This window comes from Eurytemora carolleeae, unplaced genomic scaffold (assembly GCF_000591075.1).
Source record: "Eurytemora carolleeae unplaced genomic scaffold, Eaff_2.0 scaffold52, whole genome shotgun sequence".
NCBI lineage: Eukaryota > Metazoa > Arthropoda > Copepoda > Calanoida > Temoridae > Eurytemora > Eurytemora carolleeae.
Genome location: NW_019396055.1, coordinates 335,379 through 350,831, shown reverse-complemented (window position 1 = coordinate 350,831; position 15,453 = coordinate 335,379). Strand labels below are relative to the sequence as shown.

Genomic DNA, 15,453 nt, shown 5'->3' with positions numbered 1-15,453 from the left:
AAGGTATTCATTCGTACTTTTGTTGTACTAAAAGGTATTTATTTGTACTTTTGTTGTACTAAAAGGTATTTATTTTTACTTTTGTTGTACTAAAAGGTATTTATTTTTACTTTTGTTGTACTAAAAGGTATTTATTTTTACTTTGGTTGTACTGAAAGGTATCTATTTGTACTTTTGTTGTACTAAAAGGTATTTATTTGTACGTTTGTTGTACTGAAAGGTTTTTATTTATACTTGTGTAGTAATAAATGTTATTTATATAAAATTTACTTATATCTACTTATAGTTATACTATAATTTATTTGAATCCATTTTCTTTTACTTGTATCTACTACTTTTAGTTATACTTTTAAGTTAATACAGAAACAGATTCAGGGTTGGTTTTAAAAATATTGATTTAAATTGGTTTCGAAATCGGTATTGATGCTTTTTTAATGTTGGATTTGTCTAATATGTTTCCATGAATTAGTTTCATGTTAAAGTTTGGGAAATAAATGTTACTTTTCAATTCGTCCTTAACCCTAGAGATAATTGAATTTAACCACGCTACTCTAACAATCATTTAGATTACTAATACTTTATTTTAAACCTTAAATCCATGTAAGTGGAAATTACTAGATATTTTACAGTGAGAACCAGAAAACATTAGAATTATCCTCATCTTCGTTTTATTCTAATAAAGAAATATACAGGGTTATCCACATAGAATAAGACTTCAGAGACGATTGTACGAAATTTATACTGTCTCGTTTATTATATATTGATATATATGGTTTATTGCAAACGTAAACTTATTTCCTTTCTTGCCAAATCATTTATTAAGCCATTTTTGGTCGTCTTTACAATCTCATTCTTTGTGGGTAACCCTGTAGCTAGTGAATTTGAAATATGCAAACTGGGATATTTTTAAAATAGTGACTAGAACATTTTTGGACATACATAAGTTGCAACAATGATTGATTAAATTTACAGAAAAACAATGAAAAAGACATTATCTTAAAAACCGAAAAAAATTTGAATAAATTTATTCGAGGAAAGCCAGAAGGAAACTGTTTGACCTCGGTCCTTAAGAGATATTTAAACTTTTTTAATTCAATTTTGCTAAGGATTATTAATCAACACCGAGGTCATTGATTTGTTGCTTTTAATAACGACGGAAAATTTGAAAGCTTTCTAAATAAGTATAGCTGATGCCCCCCAACCCCTTGCCACCCTTCGAAGTCATTGCGTAGTCCCCCCCTTCTCCCTTCAATTTGGTATATATTATTTCTAAACTAAAGATTTAATGGTTTCACGTGATTTCTCCTGACGCAGGGTTGGCGTAAGACTGGCGTAAGTTCTGACATTGCGAAGGTTTACTGACGCAGGGTCGTCGGGAGCTCTGTGTACGCTCAAATTCGTAATTAGATATTCAGAACTTCAGAAGGAAACGAGATATAAAGAACTAGACATGAAGTATTGTAGAGCTAGGAACGTACGATTCACAATGGTACCTCTTTAAACCTTCGTCAAATCAAGATATTTTAAGATATCCGTGTTTTGTTGGCTAAAAATTGTTTATTTAATTTTGGTTTTAGTATAAAAGTTACTTGCGGATTTATGCTGCAGAGATCATGAAGAAAATAGTTCGAAATTAACGCTTTATTAGAAAGAAATACGATGGGTTTCTTCCTTATTGTTAATTAGAAAAAGGTTTAAAGTATACATTTGCCAATCAGACATATTGCTCTTTAAACGGAGGGTAACTTTAGATATTTTGTACGAAGAGATTTTAGACCAGCCAAAACATTATTAGCACCACACCCTGGATTAACCAGGTTTCTAGGTTTTTCAGTTTCAATTGCGTTTTGCTCTCTTTAATTCAGCAATTTTCAAAGGAGTTGAGTCTTTGCCACAAACTCCTGCAAAGGGCATGTCAGAAAAGGATTAACATGAAAGGACGGATCCTGCAAAGGGCATGTCAGAAAAGGATTAACATGAAAGGACGGATCCTGCAAAGGGCATGTCAGAAAAGGATTAACATGAAAGGACGGATCCTGCAAAGGGCATGCCAGAAAAGGATTAACATGAAAGGACGGATCCTGCAACAAGGGGGCTTCTTGGAAGAATAAGCAAAGATTGGATCTTGTAAATGATAAAACGATAAGATAATATAGACAGAACTTAAGGCACGGAAAGGTCGAAACCATGTAAAGCCAAGCTTGCAAGCATTTATCTTCAGGATGAACCTAGGCAAGGCTTATTGAAAGGGTAGAGAAGGGTTGAGCTGGAAGAACGTATCCTATATGAAGGTCTAATAAGGAAGAGTTTAGTACGGGGACATTAATCTCAATATCCTTCCTGGTCTCTCGACAGATAGAAAATTATCCCCATTATCTTGACATTAGGATACAAATCAAACAGTTAATGGTCTCCAATCCTGCTCTCTACCAAGACTCAACGTTCAACCCTCGAAACACAATGTTTCATCATTTCTTTTCCTAATTAAAATTTTTTAACAAACAGCTACGGACTCATACAGAGGTAACCAGGAAATAGTGGAATGATTTTCGTCGCCTTTCTTTCTTTTCATATGCACTGTCGCAGAGTAATTTGTAATTGTTTTAACTGATGATTTATTTTATGTTAAGAAAAAAGGCGACAATATTTCCTCCGACTCCTGGTTACCACTCCATAGTTTAAAAACTGTTGTAAGTTAAAAGTAAGAGTAGACTTTTAATATAGAAATAAATGCAGATTTCACAGAAAAATATTTATAGTTTATGATATGTTTGTTTAATTGTATGCAGTGAGTTCATATGTACAAAAATCCGATTTTTTAATGTTAAGTTTGTCAGTTTCCGATTTTACAGTATTTTCTCTCCAAATTCATGATTTAAAGCAGAACTTTATCATGAATAGCAATCGTATTAAAAATATCATTTTGGTTCATTCAAGTGTTCAGGGGGCTTAAAAAATCTTTCCTTTGGGAGAAGGGGTGGGCAGGGCCAGAAAATACCTGCAAACCATAAATATCACTGACACAGAAGGGGGGGGGGACTGACTTTCCAATGTATGTCCCCACCCTGTATAGCCCCTGTATAGTCCCTGTATAGTCCCTGTATAGTCCCTAAATGATAAAAGCTTGAAGTTTATTTAATTCACATAATATACTAATACCATCTTTGTTTACATAAATAGTAAACTAAGCATTGCTAGACCGAGTTAATTATTATACTAAGAATAACGTTTATTTCTAAATATTGTGTAGATCTAAAAAACGGCAAGAAAATAAAAACATATACGTATATTTAATTACAATGTTATAACTGAATTATAAATTTTCTTCTTTCTAGCATAATAAAAGAACAAAGCTAACAAGCTGTTTAAATGCTGTGTCCTGAAAATTTGTTATTGCTCTTAATGTTCCCCTTTTGGATATGCTAAATTGAAAAAGACTTTTATTAAAAATTCCTCTCTGAAATATAATTTTTTTAGGCAGTAATTCAGAGAATGTTTCGTCTGCTGAAGTTATGTGCTTAGTAAAATTAGATATTCCTACTTAAGACAAAGTGCAGTAGATATAGTCTCTCTTCACTATGTATCATGTAGAAATATTACAGAACATCATACATAATGTTTTGCGGAATTACAAAGCAGTCTTTTACCGTTTATATAAAATTGACTCTAGCAGGCGTAACTTTAACTGATAAAATTAAGAATTCAAATCAAACCAAATCAAAATTATAACACAGAAAGAAAGTATACAATGAAAACTAGCATTTTTACAGAAGTTTAGATCTGGAGAACTGTTAAATAGCGCTGTATCATTGCTGATTCTGAAGAAAGACTACCTAGAAGTGTCACTTAATTCCTATGTTTATTGGTTCACCCTGTAAATGGATAATAAAAAATGAAAACTCAATAAGCGAGATGAATAAATAATATTCTAATTTCCTTATATTTTTTCTCCTCCTTAGAATTCCAGAACGAGGTGATTTCTCTGTTATTTTTCAGACATTTCTCCCCACAAATTAAATTACGTGGTTTCCATCATAAATTCTGTAAACAAGATTACTTCTCAAAATGTGTCAGTTTTACTCAATAAATTCTCCAAGAGGTTTAAATAATAAAAATAATACGAAGGGTCCAGAACCAAACCATCCACATCAATACGGTAACCGCCAAAAAAGTCCTTGGAAAAAAAGGTTCCGGAAAAAAGTCCTAAAATTTCAAACTAAAAAGTCCTGTGGAAAAAAAGTCCTTTATATAAAAGTCTCCGGAAATAAAGCCCTACCAATTCGAGACTTAATTTTCTAGGACTTCTGGCTCCAGTATGATTTTATACAAAAAAGTCCTCGGAAAAAAAGTCCTCTATCAAGTGAAAATGCATGATTCACAATGAAAAAAAGTCCTGGTTGTAAATATCCTATCAATAAAACTATCCCTGTATATGATGTACATAATACACATGTACAGGGGATTTTATACACATCTTTTCTTAGGACTTTTTTCCCACAGACTTAAATTACTGAGTTCAAATTTCCCGAGACTTAAGGACTTTTTTTCTGGGTTTTTCTTTTACTCGGACTTTTTTTCCTGAGACTATATTTCCAGATTTTTTTTCCAGAAACTTTTTTCCCGGGACTTTCTTACATAGATTCGGTGAATTTGAATATTACAATATTACGTTACCAATCAAGACGACTGGAAGACATAAGATTAGCTTGGTTTAGGTCATACGTGTTTATGTATAGGAAAAGACAGGGTGCAAAAAATCTCAATCGATTTTAATAGGTATTATGTTGGAAGAACTGGAGAGAGTCAACCTACACTGAAATATATTTTCAGAAATGTGGTTTAACATACTATTTTACAACGAGAGTTGGTAGGAAGGGAACCCCCGGACGCCATGAGCCTCTGCTATGCAGACATCGAGCCTCCCAGATTCGCTAGGCAGACCGAGCCTCGACTATGAAGTAAACGAGCCTCCACCATACTATACAGCTTTTTTAAATCTTGGTTTTTATGAGTGATGAAAACTTTTAACAATTTGTTTTTGACGTAGTAGCATAAGAGTTTTACTAAAGATTAGAGTTGTTCATTAATTGTCATGATTAGAAACATATATGGACTCAAAGTGGTTTATAAAATTTATATTAAAACTTTAAACATTTCTTGCGCAGAAAGGAAGATAATTGGAGAAATATTTCTGGAGTAAACTTGGTTTTTTTGTAATCTTTGATTTAAACAATACCTTTTTGAAAAATGTTAAGATTTAAATATTAAATACAAATATTTTAGATTTAATTTGAACTTCAAAAAATGGTATCGCTAAAATTACAGATTACAAAAGATTAAATGAAATTCAAATTTTTCTAAATATTTTCCTTTTCGTGTAAAAAATGTTTAAGTTTTAGATACCACTTTATTAGTCATAATTAGGCACCATTTATGATAATTGATTAATACTTCTCATCTTTGAGAAGCCTCTTATGCCACTATGTGTAAAAATTTCAAAAAAATCTTTTATTTAAACTTAAAACACAAGTTTAAAAAACCTCCTGTATAACACAGGCACATTTTGATGCGTTGCGCATGCTCATTTTTGCAAAGCGGAGGCTTGGACTGCCTAGCATCTCTGAGAGGCTCGTGTCTGCATAGCGGAGGCTCATGGCGTGCCCTCCCTCAATGAACATGCTTTATGTTAACAAATTTCCTCGATAAAAGTCCACCTACTCACCGTAGAATCTCAAAACCAAGCAAAGAACATTCCCGTGGTTCTGCCGAGTTTCCCAATCAAAATTTGAGGCAAATGCGTCCAGGGATTGAGTTTTTATCGGACAAACAAATAGAAAAAGCGAGATTACAACTTAATAAATATAGAAGATTAAAACACAACCAATACCACCATTTCGCCTGTCCACGCTCTTTGTATTTAGATAATAATTCGCCTGTCCTCTTTGTATTTATGTAATAATTGTATCCAAAACTATAAACGTTCATGAAGTATCAAATTCAAATTGGCGAAATTAATGTACTGTCACTACCATAACATAAATAAACTAGAATATAAACGTTCATGAAGTATCAAATTCAAATTGGCGAAATTAATGTACTGTCACTACCATAACATAAATAAACTAGAAATAAGTACTTTAATATATATTTGTCGGTCAGGAAATAAAATTATAATTCATCCACGTTCTCCATGTAATACATTTCAGCTGAGGTGATCTTTCAGAAACTTACTCATACTGAATGCTCGGATCTTATCCGTCCCGAATACAGGAGCCATCAGGGAGTCGGGGGTGAAGAACTGTTTATTTTCAGGATCCTAAACATTTAATTTTTACCAAAATTACAATGGAGATAAATTTCTTTTTGTTTTAATAATTAAACAATTCTATTTTACAGCACGGAGTTCTAATATTTCAAACGTTGGTATATATTCCAAGAGAATGATTTTTGGACCCCTCCCCCTCCTATCAATTTTGAACATGGATCTTACAGAAAGTGTCTCAACTTAACCTAACCCGTGGCTGCAGTGCTCGGCCCATTAACCTAACCTAACCCTAAATAACAAAAAANAATTATTTTATTAAATCAAAGGCTCATTAAATTGCATCGTTTTTGCACGCTTATACGCTGAACTCGTAAAATCAAGGTTACAGGGGCGTAGTATGAAATCAGAGGATTGGAGGGGGCGGGGAGTAAGCTTAACACTTTACATTTGCTTTTTTATAGCTTAGAACATCTAGAATTCATTGTGCATCAAAGTTCTCCCCTAAATTAAACCCGGTGTGTATGAAAGTCCCTGATTAAATCTTGCTGAAATCTATAAATCAATTTACCTTAAGATCTTTCTCCTTGAGATAAGCCCACAACCGTTTAACTATTTCAGATCTTGCTAGTTTTTCATCTTTCTTCGCTCCAACAATAGCAGCCAGCTCAGGGGATAGAGTCATTGGTTTCGTCAAACCGTTCAACTTCTTCTCTTTAGGAGCACCATCGTCAGATACCTTGGGAGCCTTGCTTGTAGTCTTACTCTTAGGTGGCATTATAAAGCTGAGTTTAATTAGTTATCGTCTAGATTTAACAGTCTTGAATGATGATTGTTAGAGAATGGAGCTCAGTATTTATAGACCCAGGCGTATACTAAGACTGGGGAGGAGAGGGGAGGCGGCGGGGGGGAGTGTTACTGGAGTTAATTGTGACCGCCGGTTGACTGGGTCAGAAAACCTGTTTTACAGGTGGGCAAACTTGTCCCCCCCCCACCTTGTATTTCTAGTGCAGTACGGTGGTTTGAGCTTAATATGTTTAGGGGTGTAGAAGGATTATTAACAGAGCATTGGTGTGGGGGGAGGGGAGGGGTGAAATATTAATCTTTCTGGCCCCCCTCCACATAACTTGGCTTATTATTAGAAAACGATTCGTCAAACTCCCCTCCCCCCTTCAACCCCCTACATTGTTACCAAAGGGGTACAAGCCACCAAATATACTGCCAGCCAACTGCTTGGGTTATGTTATAAGACATGATATGGACAGGGGCGGATTTTAGGGAGTTTACAGATAGAAAGTAGGAGAACTAAATTTTATAAATAGAAAGTAGGAGAACTGGAGTTTGTAAACTTAAATTTTTTGAACAAATAAGAAATAAGAAATAGGAAATTAATGCTTTTTGTTCATTGTTTAGAGGGGGGGGGCCGAAATATTTTTATCTTATGGGCCCCCCCTGAGGAGCTTTAATCCGCCCCTGGATATGGCCCGAGCATAGTGGTTAGGACAGAATGGGGGCCGAAGGTGTATTGAAGTTATGTATACATACTTAAATTTTTGATTTTATTTGAAACATGCAATTCATGTTTATAATATCAGTGCTAGAAACAAACTATTTTTAATTTACACAAATAAGAATCATCAAAATTACATATGTAAACCAATACAAAAAAGAAGAGGGTCAACTTCCAAATTTAAATCATTTTGGGATTTTTTTTATATTTTTTATCTTGATGTCATGATGTTTTCACCTTAAAACCTTGACAATGACAAAGATATTGTAAAATTTGTTAATTGCCTTTTTAAAGAGCTTATCGTTTTATTTGAGCCTGGTTTTCCGTGTTTTATTATCCAAAAACCACAAAAACATAAATCTTACAATACATGATAAATAAATCTTAAAATAAAATAAAAATGCTAACAGTAGGTCGTAAAATAAGAAGTATATAAACATATTTACCTAAATAATGTAAACAGGTTTAGGATCAAGAAACTTGATTCAGCATCAAAGAATTATGTTTAGGATTGAGGTTAATTGACTCTACAGTCCATCAACCTATTTATCTACCGACTTACAGTCAATCAAGAATCGACGCCCGCTTAAAGTTTTACAACAGTACATATCATCTAAAATAATCGTATGATTGATGAAACCTTCTTTTGTTTGAACCATCCTTTGATCCAATTAAGCTATAAGAGATTCGCCATTGAAATATGTTTAAGAACAAAGAAATAGGTTTCAGATCAAAGAACTAGGTTTAGGGTTAAAGAACGAACTAAGGTACAGGATCTAAGAACTGAATTCATGGTCAAGGAACTTGGTCATCATCAAAGATGTAGATTTAGGATTGAGGAGCTAGCTTTAACAGATTTAAGAACAAGGAACTATGTTCAGAATCAAAGAACTAGGTTTAGGATAAAGGAACTATAGGCTCAGGAAAAAGTATCTGGGTTCCGTTTCAAAGAACTAGGTTTATAATAAAAGAACTTGGTTCTTGAGTCTTGACTAAGGAACTGGGTTCAGGATCAAGAAACTAGGTTCAGAATCAAAGAACTAGGTTTAGGATCAAGGAACTAGGTTCAGAATCAAGGAACTGTAGGTTCAGGATAAAGTATCTGGGTTCAGTTTCAAAGAACTAGGTTTATAATAAAAGAACTTGGTTCTTGACTAAGGAACTGGGTTCAGGATCAAGAAACTAGGTTTAGGATCAAAGAACTAGATTTTAGGATCAAGGAACTAGGTTGAGGATCCAGGAACTGGATTCAGGATCAAAACACTGGGTTCAGGACTAAGGATCTGGGTTCAGGATTACGACACTAGGTTTAAATTATGGAACAAGGTTCGATTAAGGGAAAGGATTAAGGTTCATTTAACTGGATGTACGTTGGATTATAAAAGATCATATAACCACGTAAACCTTAAGAAACCAGAGGCCGAGTTTAGAGAATTTAAACCGCGTCGGTGAACCACAAAAACCCGGTTCCAATTTAGCGCAGATCTCGAAACATTCAATACAATTTTAAGTGGAACCAACCATGTTTGAGGCCAAAGTTAATAAACTAAAGTGGGCCAAACTTGGGCCAAACTCATAGTTGGATGACGACATTTTATAACTCAGAAATTCCTGGACCGATTTGCCTCAAATTTTTATTGAGGACCTCGGGAGAACCACGGGAATGTTCTTAGCTTGGTTTTGAGATTTTAAGTTGAGTGGGTCGACTTTTACTGTTTTATTTATCACCAGATTAAGAAGATTAACAGCTATAACAATATAAATATTGCCATGAAAATAAACCAAATAAGGATTTTCTCAAATAGCGTTTTATTTCTCACCAACCAAGCATTCGTTGGATTATTTTAGTCTTTATGACTGCAGGGTGACCCAAAAAAAACATGGAAATTTAGAGGCGGCTCTAAAGTCGATGTTTTGACTTGTTCTTGTATTTTAAAAATTGACGAAGATATGAAAAACATTTTCCGAGAATTTGATCATATTTAAGATTTAACAAATAGAAATCTACAAATATTGATAAAATGTCGTTAAAAATATTGGACAAGGAGATCAAAAAGTGGTCATTTAATGTTATGATTTATTTATTTAATCTATTTATCATTTAATTTCCATTTTTATTTACCATCCCATCTCCCTCTTTTCCTTTTCTAAATATAACAACGATTTGTTCTTGTGGTTTCCTTGTCATATAGAAATATATTTTATATCTTGTTTACAAACAGATTTGAGACTGAAAAAGTTTATAATCAAATGAAGAAAATACTGAACCGCAGCCGGGGACTTGTCTCATCTATCTTACTCCGGGGATACTATCAAACCTAAACCTGGAGATAAACAAATATATATTCAAAACCACAATAAACAAACTTGCCTCAACCATTCTATTTAGAATACTGTACCGGAGTTTATATAAAATATTTAAATATTGAGTCCTATTAGATATCTCTTTGTCAAGTATTTTAGAAAAACGGTTCTCATCTTGAATGTTAAAAATACTTTTTTTGGAACTTTATTAAGCAACAGTTTTATGTAAGCAGAGCGGAAATTCTTTTAAATGGGAATGTTGAAAACATAATAATTGGCTACATGTGAATTCTGAATTTCAGTCTATGGTTCTCAAAATCTATAAAAATAAACATTAGATTGCACGAAATAAAGATGGATCCAAGTTATTATGGTGCGTTAAAAATTCTAGATAAGGCACAATCCCATTTAGAACAACAATGAGTAGAGAAGAGAAGGATGACAGGACAATAAGCAGTAGTTGAGTAGAGAGGAGAAGGATATAAGGACAGAGAGCAGGGGTTGAGTAGAGAAGAGAAGGATGAAAGGACAAGGAGTAAGGGTTGAATAGAGAGGAGAAGGATTGAATGACAAGGAGCAGGAGTTGAATAGAGAGGAGAAGGATTGAAGGACAAGGAGTAGGGGTTGAATAGAGAGGAGAAGGATTGAAGGACAAGGAGCAAGGGTTGAGTAGAGAGAAGACGGATGAAAGAACAAGAAGGAGGGGCTGAATAGAGAGGAGAAGGATGAAAGGAAAAGGAGTAGGGGGTTGAATATAAAGGAGAAAGATTGAAAGATGAATAGCAGGGGTTGAGTAAAGAGGAGAAGGATAGAAGGACAAGGAGCAGGGCTTGTATAAAGGAGAAGGATTGAAAGACAAGGAGTAGGGGTTGAGTATAAGGAGATGGATGAAAGGATGGGGAGTAGGGGTTGAGTAGATAGGAGAAGAATGGAAGGACAAGGTGCAGGGGTTGAGCAGAGAGGAGAAAGAAGGAAGAACGAGGGGCAGGGGTTGAGTAAAGAGGAGATGGATGCAAGGACATGAAGCAGGAGTTGAGTAGAGAGGAGAAGGCTGGAAGGACAAGAAGCAAGGGTTGAGTAGATAGGAGAAGGGCTGAAAGACGAATAGCAGGGGTTGAGAAGAGAAGAAATGGATTGAAGGACAAGGAGCAGGGGTTGAGTATAAAGGAGAAGGATTCAAAGGAAAAGAGTAGGAGTGCAATAGAGAGGAGATGGATGGCAAAATGAGGAGCAGGGGTTGTGTCGAGAGGAGAAGGATGGAAGGACAAGGAGCAGGGGTTGTTTATAAAGAAAAAGAATTGAAAGACAAGGAGTAGGGGTTGAGTAGAGAGGAGAAGGAAGAAAGGACAAGAAGAAGGGGTTGAATATAATGGAGAAGGATGGAAAGACAAGGAGCAGGGGTTGAGTAGATAGGAGAAGGATGGAAGGACAAGGAGCAGGGGTTGAGTAGATATGAGAAGGATGGAAGGACAAGGAGCAGGGGTTGAGTAGATAGGAGAAGGATGGAAAGACAAGGAGCAGGGGTTGAGTAGATAGGAGAAGGATGGAAGGACAAGGAGCAGGGGTTGAGTAGATAGGAGAAGGATGGAAGGACAAGGAGTAGGGGTTGAGTAGATAGGAGAAGGATGGAAGGACAAGGAGTAGGGGTTGAGTAGAGAGGAGAAGGATGGAAGGACAAGGATTAGGGGTTGAGTAGATAGGAGAAGGATGGAAGGACAGGGAGGAGGGGTTGACTAGAGAGGAGAAGGCTGGAAGGACTAGGAGCAGGGATTGAGTGGATTAAATCCTTGTTGTCCTTAGGGGTTGAGTAGATAGGAGAAGGATGGAAGGACAAGGAGTAGGGGTTGAGTAGAGAATAGAAGGATGGAAGGACAGGGAGGAGGGGTTGACTAGAGAGGAGAAGGCTGGAAGGACTAGGAGCAGGGATTGAGTGGATTAAATCCTTGTTGTCCAATACGATTAACGAGAAGGAGAAGTGGAGCGTACTGAACCCAAGTTAAGGTTTAGGTTCCCTGACTCTGTGAACCTACCGTTACAAATACCCTATCAGGGTAATTGACATGTAGTGGGGGGAATCAAATAAACTGATGGGATAATTAGCGTGAATAGTTTACATCTATTCTCTTATAGGAGTCTTGTCAGAACATTTAATCTCAACAAATTAAATATTTTTCACTTTGGATATTTGTAACAGTGTTTATCCATTTACAAGATATAATGAAACCCCAGCATACATGGTGTCGGAAATCGGAGTGAGTTCCTAGATTATCTTTAAAAATGGATCCCGGCGAAACTTATAATATCATGCATATCAAGTGCATCACATGTTCACATAAATAACAGGAAAACTGATCAAATTAGATTTTTTTATTTATATTAAACTGCATAGCTGAAGGGCCCGGCGTTGCCCGTGGAAAAAATCGATTTGTTGAGCCTATGACATCCCCAAGCTACCCATGAGTGTTCACAACAAATTTCAGCCCATTCGGTTCAGCTGTTTGGCCGGCTTCAGGGAATATATACGAATTCATAGAGATGAGAATAGTTTTGAAACTTTTAAATAGAATTGTAGCCTATGAAGTGAACTACTGATTTGACTTATATTGCATTTCTTAATCTTATTCTAGAAAGAATTTCACCTTTTAAATAATTAAATAAAATCATTTTTCTGCTCCTTTTTTTCAACAAAACCAAGATTTCATTTCTCAGTTTTGTACTGGTTATGATTTTGATATTTAAGAAAAAATGCTTTCCCTTTTATTCGGAAAAAATAAACAAATAAACAGACATCACACCGCGAACCAACTTTTAAAAATAGATTAGGATTTTACTATTACTTCTTTCCAACTGAAGCTAGAAACGAGTGGGTTGCAGTTTTTACATGGCAACAACAAAGTATAAGTGACCTTGTGACATAAAACCACATGCCTAGGCGTTGCGACATGGCATTGACATTTAATGCATAACTTTTATATTTGTCTGGATCTTTGTTGCAGAAGGCTGTAGCCCTAATGTTTAGGTGCAAAGTTTGGAAATGGTCGTTTGATTAAAGGAATTGAGTTTTTGCCACAAAGTCTGATTTTCTAATCTCTATATCTTTGTAACCCAATGGTGTAGACCTTAGATATTTCAAGCTATTAATACTTATTAGGTAAAATAATCTAAGTTTGAAATATCAAAGGTTTGCATCAAAAGATTGCTAAGATATTGGAATCAGAAGATTTTAGTTTGTGGCAAAACTCAATTCCTTTGTGTCTTCTGATCCTTCTATTTGGTGTTAAACTATGTCGAATATTCGAAAAAAAATATTCTCTGTTAACTCTAGCTAACTTATATTGTTTAAGAAACACTTTTATGTGTTCTCACGATGACAAAATTCCTGTTTGAGTTCCGCACAAATATTTTCATATTTTTTATCTCACTTGAAAAATTTTCTATTTTGCATTTTATTCACAAAATAAAATTAGTTTTACTATCGAAACTATAAATAATTCACAGAATCAAAAAAAGCTTTTACATGTAAATCTACAGAGAAAAATCATTTTAAAAAACATAACTATTTTTAATATTTCCTCTTGGTACTGGTCCTTTCTTTTAGGATTATTAGATAAATAATATAATCAGGAAGACTGAAAGGATGTCCAAAAGAAGCATTATTTGTTGGATGATAATGTTCTGTTTTGTTTTCTTGTTTTATAATAAGATTTATGTTTAATGGTCTCCTCGGTGTTTACAAATATCCTCTAAACTATCTGCTATTGGACGAGAATTCTACAGGATGGATTAACTCCGCCCACAAGAGATAGACCAGCCTCTGGTATTGGTCGAGACCGACCTCCCTCGAGAAGAAACCTCGGCATCCGGAACTCTGTGGAGGACAGGGTTGGATTTAAACAGATTGGAGAGAAAAGTTTTATTTTTTTGATGACACCATCAATATCACGCAGTCCCTTTTAGAACATAATATTCATAGAATCTTAATTTTTCATTCGTCTATAATAATAATAATTTATTTATATAGGTAACATTTATGTAAGATTTTATTATCCTCATTATTTCTTTGAACATAATTTGAAGATACAAGTGCTCACACCTACTACTCTTTATGCACAGGATTAAAGAGGTTGATTCTTTATTTGTACATCTTTGAATATAGTCATCGGGTAGTGAAATTTTAAAAACATAATTCTTTCTTAATCCCGGTTGTGTCCCTACTGTAATCCCATCTTCAGCTAGATAAGGGAGGGGGGGGGGGGGAGAAACAAATTAAATCATTTTCTAATTCCATTCTTAAAAAAGTAACTCTTGTCTAGTTAGTGCAGGTTAATAAATGAACCCCCACTTTTCTCTCCGAAAAAGACAACCCCTTTAACTTTCCATATAGGGATACCGACATAATTTGACCCCCGATTAGTGTTATCATGAGAGATTGCTCTTTTTTAATACTGAAGGTGGTGGTGGGCACAGTTGGGTATTTAGGGGGGGGGGACAGCCAAAATGAGTGTATTCCATAAACCTCTTATTTATGTAAATAAGGCAGGACCGCTTAAGAATTTTTTTTGAGAGAAGTCACTAAGTTGTTTAAATGTTATGTTTTTGTTAAGAATTTCGACCTAAACCCCGTTATTTCATTGAAAACTCTTAAAATAGATTTTTTCAATATGCTACTCAAGGGTTTGGCGTGCTGCTGGCGCCCCTAAATCTTTTCGATATGGCTGTTGGAATATAATATATATTTAGATTATCCCGAAATAGCTGTGCTTTCTTGTGCTTTTATGTTTTTCTTCCGCAATATATCGCTGTAACAAAGACGACATCTAAATATATTGCGGGGTTACAGGATCCATTCAAGGATTAATATATGAACGGAAAAAGTAATTATAAATTGAAATCATTATAAATCAATGCTAGCTACAATCCATACAGTATTTGTAAATGAAAAGATTATCAGAATATATTCATTGTGTCCATTCTCATCATGAAACACGAGACAAATGCATTTTCAGAGGAGAATTGTGACAAAAACCAGTCACACCCCCCTGACCCCCTAAAATATAAAATGTATAAGACAATTTAGTTGTACATGTTTTTATTAAATAGTTTTACAAGCTACAATTATTATATACGTTTCTCCAAAGAAAAGATATGTTTAATTAAGTTTAAAGTTTGTAATTTATGTGCTGCTTATTAAATTTGGTTCATGATTTTTCTTACAAAAAGTTTATAAAAAAGAAGAAGACACCAGAGTTCAGAGACAACTTGGATGTATGGATTTATTCAGTCATTTTCTTAAACTCCAGGTTCCCTCTAAACCTATTTTTATGCCATCTAATTTAAAAATTATATTGCAGCAACAGATCAAATTTAGCCTTTAACC

General features: G+C 34.7%; 1 protein-coding gene across 1 annotated transcript; it reads right to left on the bottom strand.

The window, feature by feature from the left end:
• Positions 1–6,129: 6,129 nt before the first annotated feature.
• Positions 6,130–7,155, bottom strand: LOC111706935 (upstream activation factor subunit spp27). The gene is made up of 2 exons (XM_023479891.1): positions 6,834–7,155; positions 6,130–6,316 (listed from the first exon to the last, which is right to left on the bottom strand). Exons 1-2 carry the CDS (start codon positions 7,038–7,040, stop codon positions 6,203–6,205), a joined length of 321 nt encoding a protein of 106 aa, XP_023335659.1. The 5' UTR covers positions 7,041–7,155; the 3' UTR covers positions 6,130–6,202.
• Between the last annotated feature and the right edge of the window lie 8,298 nt (positions 7,156–15,453).

Bases quoted from the DNA above. Each gene is read 5' to 3' on its own strand.
- LOC111706935 (XM_023479891.1), bottom strand. From the start codon at position 7,040: ATGCCACCTAAGAGTAAGACTACAAGCAAGGCTCCCAAGGTATCTGAC. The intron at 6,317-6,833 runs GTAAATTGATTT...TTAAATGTTTAG, and splicing joins TCAAGGAGAAAGATCTTAAG to GATCCTGAAAATAAACAGTT.